The sequence below is a fragment of the Chanos chanos genome, chromosome 8, assembly GCF_902362185.1.
Source record: "Chanos chanos chromosome 8, fChaCha1.1, whole genome shotgun sequence".
Classification (NCBI taxonomy): Eukaryota; Metazoa; Chordata; class Actinopteri; order Gonorynchiformes; family Chanidae; genus Chanos; species Chanos chanos.
The window spans coordinates 40,332,096-40,342,521 of NC_044502.1; the positions used below are offsets into that span (position 1 = coordinate 40,332,096).

The following is a 10,426-nucleotide window of genomic DNA, read 5'->3' on the forward strand; positions in this document are numbered from 1 at the left end:
TCTCGCATTGTACTGGCAAGCAAATGAACCAATATGCACTCATGAAGACATTCAACAGTTTTTAAAAATAGGCAATTCCCATGGCACTTTGGGAGTTCTAATTTGTCCCAGATGTTCTCCAGATGTATTTCCCGAGGCAGTGTGATTCACAGCCAGTTCACTAAATGGGGATAACCACATGTATAGGTTCCCGGACAGAAAAGCAGAAGAGCATTCATTTCTCATGCACATAATGTGTATTTACATACAAAATGTTCTCTAATCACATTTAACACACTATGTTTAATATATAAAGATACATTGCACACATACCATGCCACACGAGCTAATCCGAGATGTCACGTCAATAAACAAGACAAGCAAAATGGTGATATACACCATCTACCTAAATTAGAGCAAAGAACACTAAATTCATCTGCCTCTGGGTATCGGTGTGATTAAAGCTACCCATCTGCACCGAGGAATATGAATGAGCACAAAGACGCTATCAAGTAGAGGACAAAACTTACAGAGTCAAGGAGAAAGAGAAATCAAACAGAACACAGTCGCCCTCTTCTGGACACACAGCGTAGTCCATTTCTGACACGCACAGAGGAAGCAATGCTGCTTTAACTCATCCAACCAAACCAAAACTATGCAGTTCAACCAGTACTTCAAATGATCATTTGATAAACTGACATGACAGCATTGATATAAGAGGTTTCAGCCTGTGGCGGAATTAATGAAAAGTACACCCGTCTGGACGATATTGTTTATTTTACAAAATTAATTGGCGGTAAAAGATGAACTACACACTCAAGCTAACTTCATCTGTCACTTGGCTGGCAAACTCTTACAGTTTCCCCTGTCATAGTTTGTAGTGATATTACAGACAGCTACAGTCACCTGTTTTACCACATACCACAGTAGTTTGCTACCGTTTTAATCTCTGATTCCTTAGAATGGTAGTGAACTTGTACTACATTTACAAGGCAAGCTTATCAAAAAGTGGCCCACAGAGAAGATCAGGCTAACTCCTCAAAACCAGATCGAAACTAGTATTTGAAAAAAAAAAAAACAAACAAAAAAAAAAAAAAACTGGTTCACATCCCAAGCAGGCTCTATAGAAATAAATCAATGTTGAATCTCAAAGCCTCCTCTGTGGCTATGTCTCACTGAGCATTAAACTCACTTTCTATAGACTTGTGTACTGTGTAACAGTTAGCATGAATTGGCAAAATCCTGCCCATACATGATAGATTATTTACCTTACCTGTCAAATGTGTCATGTAATCCATATTCATATATGACACAGCTTGAAGAACTGCCTATAGTAAAGCGTTGTCATAGTGTATCCAGATTTTTAAAAATGATAATTATTTTACAAAAAAAGCAACACATTTGACTTAATGATGTATCAATGAACAATGATGCATAAATGAATTTATTGGTTCTGAATTCAATTATGCAATAAAAAAAAAAAAAAAATTGTCACACTGAATAGCATTAGGGTTGAAAGAATGCAGGGTCACTCTTAAATTCTAGGAAGGAATTTACCATCACAAATAAAGAAGAGGAAAAATAAAAACAAAACAGCCAGTGCACCATAATACCTTATACTGCCAATACAATATATAACATGTTTAAAGACACCTTGTTCACAGTCTTTGTTAACCACTCATTTGATTTAATGAGTCTGATGAGTTCAACATTTCTTAGAAAGTCCCTGATGACCCATCAGCAGTGTTTCCTGGTCTCCATAGCAACCCCTGAGCAATGACTTTGTATTTGTCCTTCCCATATGGAGTAGATGAAGGCGAAAGATTGTATAAGGAAAAACATCACCCACAGACTTTTGTCTGTAACAGTTAATGTTTTGACCTCAAGGCCTGTACTTCCTCCTGCAAACAGGGAATAAAGCGCAATCGACATTTAAAACAAGATATTATATTATTTTGATTATTTTCATCAGTAGTAGAAGCAGCATTGATCAGGATAGCCTCACAGCTAGTAAACACCAGTAGGCTAGTTCTCTGTATTCACAGTGGTGATTCTGTCTTAGTTTGCTCTCTTTGGCATAACAGGCCTGATATGTGAGAAGCCTTGAAAATGCCTTGTACAGTTTGAGCATGAGGTGGTAGGCAGCTGGTCAAGACAAAATCCGTATCCTGTCAGAAACCGTGTTTTGACTAAACAGTTCATCTCATAATGCTAGAACATGCGCCACCGTTGCATGCTAACTGCTCGTTAAACACATTTTGAATCATTGCCGAATTTGTTCACCGCATCAAACGTTTTATGACCGTAGTAGACAAATGCATACTTGATTGTGGCATGGATTACACGTTGTCATGTCCTAATGCGCTGACTGCACACATCCACTGGTTGTCCAACTCAGTGAAATATGTAACATTCATAAATGACTTCATTATGGACATATTGGTTACCAGGCAGTAAACACGTGAATTTCGTCCATTACCTGTAACTTCGTGCGTTTATTCCTTTCATCGTTCAACTCTTCTTTAAGATCCTGTACGTCCCTCCTTGAAAGACAGCAGAGATGATGTGAGTTAGGGGTGAAAGTGACAGTTGAAGTCATTTTATGTACTGTTTCTCACTCTGAAGAAGTGATACATACTGATGAAGGGCCTTCAGTAGGTCCAGTGACACACGCAGCTCTTTGATTTCTGCCATGACTACAGCCAGTGACACATTCTCCTCCTGAGGCTTGGTCTCCGTTGGCACTTTAGGTTGGAGGTTTAGGTTAGGTTGCGGTGCCGTCATGGACTTGAGGGATTGTTCTATTTTTTCTGGCAAATGTGAATGGTCCTGTGTAGTCTGCAATAGACATTACATACCATAGTGATAAGCAGCAAGTTTATGTCACAAAACATACTTGTATGAAATGTTCAAAATGAAAAGGTATCTGCTTATTAATCACTACTGAAACACTGATCCACAATCTAGACAACTGAGGGTTCTGGCTGGAGAATGCTTTCTGTACGACAAGCACACACTTTTGTTAAATTTTTATAATGTAGCGCAGTGATATTAGCAATGTATCTGTACATTCACTTTTCAAGCTTTGGGGAGCACAATGACCTTTTTAGACGACCCATCTGGGTCTGACGAATCCTCAGTCTGCTCCACACCAGTGGCTCCCTACAGAGAGACAACAGCATTGACTTTTTCATTCTGCTGCCTCCTCAGTTTTCATTCATTCATTCATTCATTCATTCGTTCGTTCGTTCGTTCGTTCGTTCGTTCGTTCATTCATTCATTCATTCGTTCGTTCGTTCATTTGTTCATTCGTTCATTCGTTCATTCGTTCATTTGTTTGTTTGTTTGTTTGTTTTTTGTAGTTGTTAGAATACCATTCTCTCAAGAACATACCTTGATTTTTGTCACAGTAACCTATTTTAGCCCTGTTTGTCACCTCATTTACTAACAAGAACATAACGCAAGTGTTTGCTCAAACTGGCCACAGGACTGGCCTTACCCAGACAAATAACCTTAATGCTGATTTTTATACAGCATTCACTTGTTGAACAATCTTGAATATATCAGATCAGGCTAACAAAGGACCCCAGGGAATAAATGTTAGTATCACAACATGCACAACTGACTAAAGTTAGAAAAAAAAAAGGCGCTCATGGCCAGCCCAGATGTCGTATGTCACGTGTCAGTGAGTTTGATGAATGTTCCAGAAGGTTACTTTTCGTGACTGGCTTACTTGCGGGGCACTGGCGGCTGCTGTCGGTGGTCTTCTCTGAGGAGGCTTAGCTCTGTTTGCTGTGGGATGACTCAGTTTCTGTGGGGCCACATCAATCCCATCAAAGTGGTCCACATCTTTGTCCTTATTCTCCGTGTGTTTTGGTGAAACAGGAGGTTGTTCCTTATTCTCAGTGTGTTTTGGTGAAACAGGAGGCTGTTCCTTATTTTCAGTGTGTTTAGGTGAAACAGGAGGTTGGTCATCATTGGTCCTACAGAGGTAACACAGTGCATTGGTTGAAGGGAAACCAACTGTTGCTGGTTGAGCAAATATCACAAAGAGTGGGGGAAAAATGTTTTTTTTTGTAGCTCAAAAACCCACGCAGAAATGAACTGTGAGGGCAAAGGAGACATTTCTGACCACAAAACCAATTTATAAAAGGAAACTGGCAAAAAAAAAGTTCGTTTTGGACTTTGACAGATTGAATCTATCATAATTTTGCATAATATACTAAGACAATGCCCCCGTTACTCAGAAATGTACATGCTGAAATTTGAAGCCACTGCAAATATCGTCTGTGAGGGTTTTGACAAAATGAAAACAGAAGAATGGCTCTTGAACCAGAAAAGACGGAACGAGATCCACATGTGGCAATCCTACGTCAGGAGAGGGCTGTTTATGTTTTCTTCAGTGGTAAAAATGCCCTTTCAGGAACAGGAAATAGCTTACTCCAGCGTGTCTGCTCCCACAGTGACTCATACATTTTCCACTGCCTCGGCTCCCCTCCCAGCTCAGCTCAAAGGAAGAGCCCTCACACAGCCACAGTGGAACAGGACTGTCAGAACAGTATGTCCCATCATGCTAATGCTAACAGGGATTCAAACACCCCTTCAGTTTTCAGTTTTCAGCCCTGGAGTCATGGTATAATTTATACAAGGACTCTGGACCGGGTTCATAGTCGAGACGAAATTTCTTCCGATTCACGTCTTACACAAAGATCCCCATAATGGACCCCTAGTGCAAAGTAGTTTGTTGTATAGATGGCTGTGTATTAAATTCCACTCACTTGGGCACAAACTTTTGTGGTTTGTCCTTAACTGGAGGTGGCGGAGCTTTACGCAGGCCTGGGAGTTTGATTTTGCCAGGGGGATCACTTCTCAGGTCTTTCAACTCTGGCTTCTCTTCTGTAAGTGGATAAGATGTGAGTGCTGCTGGCAGGTTCATGTTAGTTTACGCAAAACACATGGGTCTGTAGCAGGGTTATTATAGTTAACGAAAACTAAGACTAAAACTGTAACTAGCAGTGAAAAAATAATGACTGAAACAAAGGAAAACTAAATAAAATCTACAAAGAACGATGCAACACGAACTAAAACGTAATAAAATTGCAGGTAAACTCCGTTGCGTCTCTTCTCATTTTCTTTATTCCTTCTTCAGTTTCTACAAATCAAGGTTTTCTTCATAATATCTGAAAAACTAAAACTAATTAAAAACTAAACTAAAACTAGTCAATTTCTCAAAATAAAACTAAAACTACTTATGCACTTGTAAACTGAAATCAAAGACCAAACTGAAAGACTAAATAAAAATAAAAACTAATGAAAATGTCAAAATTATAATAACTCTGGTCTGTAGTGGTTCCCAGATTAAGGAATGATCTTTAAAGAGCATGTTTTCTCAACCTTTTGCGTCAGTGCCGTTCTTCTGTTCCATTCCTGCAGGTTGTAGCTTGACTGTGCAATGACAAGGGGGAACAAGAAAAGTCTCAGTATTTACCACATCAGTTCCTAAGAATATTTTAAAGGTTGCAGGTCTCAGTGCAGTGGTCATAGATGAAATACTGACAGAGACCCAACAGAAATGATCACTATTACTGGACTTTTCTCATGTAATCCTAAATGGCCGAAGCGCATATCTGGCTGGTTTTCATACATAATATAACAATATTTAACCTTACAATTGATAGTTCATCTTAAATAGAAGCGAGGTTACAACTGTGTTATCTTTGTCAACATTAAATATACAAAGTAAATGATTGGGAGAAGAAAACGTCTCATGAAAAAACATGGGGGGGCAAGGGTGGGGTTCACTAGAGGTCGTTAAGTAGCGTGGGAATCTCTTGGTCTGGCTGTCGGAGAACCAGGCCAAACCACAGCTGTCTTCAGTGGCTCTCCTCCAAGCTAATATTCTCAGGGTTGACCCATTAGAGGCCCATGGCTCCTGGCTGGGTGATTTTATCATTCTTTTCAGGGGCGTTCTTACTAAATGGTCAGTACACTCAGATGCGTTAACAAATAGACCCAGATCTGAATTGCTGCAACTCGACACACTTAACCGTGAAAGGCTCCATTACTTGTTTCAGCAGAGATACATATGAATGCTTGAGTGAGTCAAATACAAAGGGAAACTCCAACACAGTTGTTTTATGGTGTCTATAATGTAATACTATGTGACACATTCAGTAAGTTAAACTTGAACAAACAAATCAGTCCAGCTTTGTGGTAAATATGAAAATCACCTCCCATAAAAATCAAAGTAAAGCGTTATGTTCTATAAAAACATGCCCATATCAAAACACCAAACTGCAGCTACACCTTTGATCTCCGAGTCAGTCTGAGGAACCTCACTAAAGCGAAATTCTTATGTCACCAGAGTAAGACATAAATAGGAAAAAATTAAAATTGTGTAATGAGAATTAAAGATTACCTACCTCGTCAGTTTCAAAAAGCAGTAAAAGCTAAACTTCCTTCCCACAATATGTTAGCTCCTTTTGAAGGAAACTTGCAGAAGGTATGTGTAAAAACCACAAAGATGCTCTACTTTACTGTCTCTTGTACCCCACAAAACTAGTCACATGATCGCTTCCTGTGACACTGAACGGTTTCATTTAATTCATCAACGCAATGAAGTATGTAAGTCAGCTTTTGAGTTCATTACCCTTAAAACATGATGGTGGATCCAACTTACAAATAAATTTCAGAATTTCTCTACCAACCACCTAAAATAACATACATAACGGAGGACAATGGAGGACAATGAATGGCCCAATTTGTGTTATTAAATACGTGTGAGGTGCTGTGTTGCAGCAGGACAGCCACAGTATCCGCAGGCTTTATCTCTTCTTAAATAACAATCTGGAGCAGGCGAGATAAAAGCTTGTCTTTGCCAACAACACACTTCCTGTTTCAAACTAACATCTGTCAATAAGTTTTCCACATCCTCTTTCACAGACAAGCAGGGCCAGTGCTGACTGTTGCACATCATTGGCTTTTCTATGCTTGATTTGCATGATGGGTCTAAAACCAACACGTTTAACCTCAACCCTTTCTTACCATAAGCTTTCAAGTCAACAGTATGTGTCCCTTTAACAACAACAACAACAAAAAAAATCACTGCAAAACTGAATGTACACATTCTATACAAGAAAATGCTTATTTATTTCTACAACGGTTTTGATAACATTACTTCCTACTCAACTATGATACAAGCAAAATCTATTTCCTGTTGATTCTGGAAGCTCTATTTTTGTGGTTCTGCCCAAAGCCTAATATCTTACTGAAGTTCTCTAAACAAAGCAAAAAAAGGAGATATATCAGTTCAAATTCTCAAACTGACCATATACTTAAGCTTTACTTTCTTTCTTCAAGAAGTACAAATAGAAATATTGGTACAGCACAGAAACACAAAACAAAAACACACAATGTACTATCAGCTGCTACAACACACATTAACTATACAAACAACCATAGCCAAAAAAAAAAAAATACATGTGTGTTTAAAACATATAGGATGCATTACACATAACATTTCAGAAACCATGTAAACTATAAGCCATCTGAAATATGGTCAAAACGCAAAAGCTTTGGTTTGATCTGACCTCTGTGACTTCACAAGAACCAGTTCCAGTGAGTGTTGGCAAAATTGTGACACATTTTAAAGCAAACAATTGCAGTTTAGAATAGAAATATTCTACTTCTTTTAATGTTTGATGAGTCAGCACTGATGAGTCATACACTTCTCGATCATTAGATAGTACACAGGACCGGTTTTACCAGCCACACTATGATGAGCATGAAGAGAGGCTTACCTGATCGTTTCTCAGTGCCACGTCGGACCGGAGCCTGGCTTTTAGTCCCGCACTGGTACACAAAACATAAAAAGAAATTACTGGAACTCTGTGTCAGTCAAAAGCACACAAGTTTTCCATGGCTGGAATGTAAAATAACTCATTTTCAGCACTGAACATGCTGTGGAAATGTCTGAGTCAATTTTTCTTCAACAAGCTGACCAAAAAAAAAAAACAAACCAAAAATCAGAAAGGGAACTTTGTTACAAACACCAGTAAACACATTTTTCATTTTCTCCATACTGTAAGGAATTGAACTCAGAACTACAAATAGTATTTTGTTCAGAGAAAAAACCCCCCAAAAAACAGAAAAACAAAACAGCTCAGTGTTAACGACTGTAGGTGCTTTTGGTCTCTGAGCTGTTTTGTTTGGATTCTTGTTGACTAGAGGGGAAGCTCTAATCGTTTTCCTGTCTCACTCACTTGGAGGGCATCGGCTGGAATGACCATAACAAAGTTGTCGGGGAAGAAGCCCCTGTGCCCATTCAGCTCTCCCTGCCACCAGCCCTCATCCTCGGTCTCCTTCAGAAGAGAGCGAAAAACAGCGTCGGTCATACACAGCACAGGAAAACCCTCAGCATGCCATGCTGTTCCCCAGCGTGAAAGGGTTAAACAACAGAAGCGCGTATGGGCCCTCCCCAAGACAGGATAGGACATTTGATATTATAGTAATTGATAGTGATATAATATATTTGTTTCCTTTTGCCAAAGGTATTAGAACTGTGAACCTATGCTCTGTCAGTAAGTGGACTGATTTGTTGATCTATGGCATGGTTTTCAAACAACATGGCAAGTTTTTCCGGTTGAGGAAGGGTTGGAATATTAAAGAATGGAAATTCCATTGCTCAGCGCTACTTAAATATTTACAATGTTTATACCACCCTTTCAAGACGGTGAGTCATTTTCCCATCACAGACCTAACAAAGTTTAATGGCTATCATAAAGGTGAAATGCTATAAATGAAAATGGGGCATGTCAACGTGAGAAAAATTCAAACCTTTGTGATGATTGTGACGATATCTCCTTTCTTTAGCTCCAGCTCATCCTCTCCACAGGGAGAATAATCAAACATAACCTGACAACATTCTTTCGCTATGGAAATAAGGACAGGAGAAAGGTGTGTTCGTATTTATCACGGTCGATCACTGAGACAAGGGAGTGCCTAATTACACTGATAAATGTAATCAGATCACGGCACTTATGATAATGGCGTCACAAGGAGCGCTAGCTGACGACCAATGATTCATTACTGTCTGTTACATTAGGGTTGCCAACTTTTATTGTCCCCGTATGGGAAAGAAGACAGTGTTGTGTCAATGTAAATCAATATATACGGTACATGACATCTTACAGTTGCCACACACACACACACACACACACACATGCACACTCAAACAAATAGTCATAGTAGAGATCTATATTGACTATACGTTGACTTAAAATCTTCAAATGCATTGTGATTAAAGGCACTGGGCTCACCAAGTCTATGACTTGCTTTTTACTCCCCTACTTACTTTTTGGCAGGCCCATTAGACCGATTACCCTTTGCACTTATGTTAAATAGGACAAGACCAGCAAACTGGAAGTGCGTACAGGATGTCCTTAGGTTAACACTTCAGTTTAATTTAATTATGCTGGGAACTAATTTACAGCTTTACGTATCAATAAGAGTGGTTTAGTGCAGTCCGTACATAAAGTCTATGGAGTTGACTAAGAATTAACCAGTGCACAGGTGTATTTTAGTGTTGCTCTTGTTGTCTAATACATCGGTATAGATCTAGTGGTGATTCCAAGCAGTGAACACATGATTCTGTTTCGGATGCCTGGTATTTGGTTATTTGGGACAAGCTACCTTGTCATCATGTTATCATCAAACAGGATTGTTGGCAACCCTAGTTCTTTGCCAAGACAGACATAATGAGCTTAGGTCGTCAAACTGAGAAACAGTCTCGTTTCTTTAATTGTCACGTCATAAGAGTAAAATTTCCCCGTGGCATTTAAGAAACTGTGCGGTCTCAATTTAGCGCTCAGTCTGAAAGGAGCTTCTTTTGTTTAGTGATGAATAATTTCAAAAATGTTGTTGACACCCTGCTAATGGGTACCCACATACAAAAATAGAGTAGGTATGACAGCATGACAAAGAACTCCATGCTCCTCCTAGAGTTTGAGATTCAATTCAGTACAACAGGCCAAACTGCTTTTAAACAAGCATTCTGGAAAACAAGACGCTACGTCACGTTTTTTTGTGCGACAAGTTCCTTGAGGCCGAATATGTATTTCTTATGCGGTCCAGGGTTTCATTACAAAATAAGCATTTTCATATACTGTTGCTTTAAAATGCTGAGAGCTGAAACTGACCTTTTGTTGTTTTGTTCCGTACACTTGCCCTCTGCTGTGGCCTTCCCTGTAAAAACCAGGAACAATCGTGAGGCTCAGTGTTCCACTTTATTAGGGCTTCAGGTAATTAAGAAATATGTTCATCACAGTACCTCCTTACTGAAGATGGCTTGGGAGAGTTTGGGCCTTATTTTTCCCTCGTTATGCTTACTTTCTGCGGAAGATTGAACACGTCAAGTGAGTGAGTACATACAATGTGAAATGTGGATTTA

At 39.2% G+C, this 10,426-nt stretch overlaps 1 protein-coding gene across 2 annotated transcripts in view; it reads right to left on the reverse strand.

The window, feature by feature from the left end:
* Positions 1–1,481: 1,481 nt before the first annotated feature.
* The window catches only part of sh3d21 (SH3 domain containing 21), a 12,227-nt gene continuing 3,282 nt past the window's right edge, over positions 1,482–10,426 (reverse strand). Inside the window, exons 6-17 of one of the 2 annotated variants that reach the window (XM_030782227.1) lie at positions 10,307–10,368; positions 10,176–10,221; positions 8,815–8,909; positions 8,241–8,339; positions 7,779–7,830; positions 5,374–5,424; positions 4,758–4,875; positions 3,713–3,962; positions 3,082–3,141; positions 2,618–2,808; positions 2,459–2,522; positions 1,482–1,880 (exon numbers count right to left, since the gene is read on the reverse strand). In XM_030782227.1, coding sequence (XP_030638087.1) covers positions 1,848–1,880; positions 2,459–2,522; positions 2,618–2,808; positions 3,082–3,141; positions 3,713–3,962; positions 4,758–4,875; positions 5,374–5,424; positions 7,779–7,830; positions 8,241–8,339; positions 8,815–8,909; positions 10,176–10,221; positions 10,307–10,368 — 1,121 coding nt within the window. In that variant the 3' untranslated portion in view covers positions 1,482–1,847. Of the gene's footprint in view, positions 1,881–2,458; positions 2,523–2,617; positions 2,818–3,081; positions 3,142–3,712; positions 3,963–4,757; positions 4,876–5,373; positions 5,425–7,778; positions 7,831–8,240; positions 8,340–8,814; positions 8,910–10,175; positions 10,222–10,306; positions 10,369–10,426 lie in introns of both variants that reach the window. The other variant, XM_030782226.1, reaches the window with a different exon arrangement.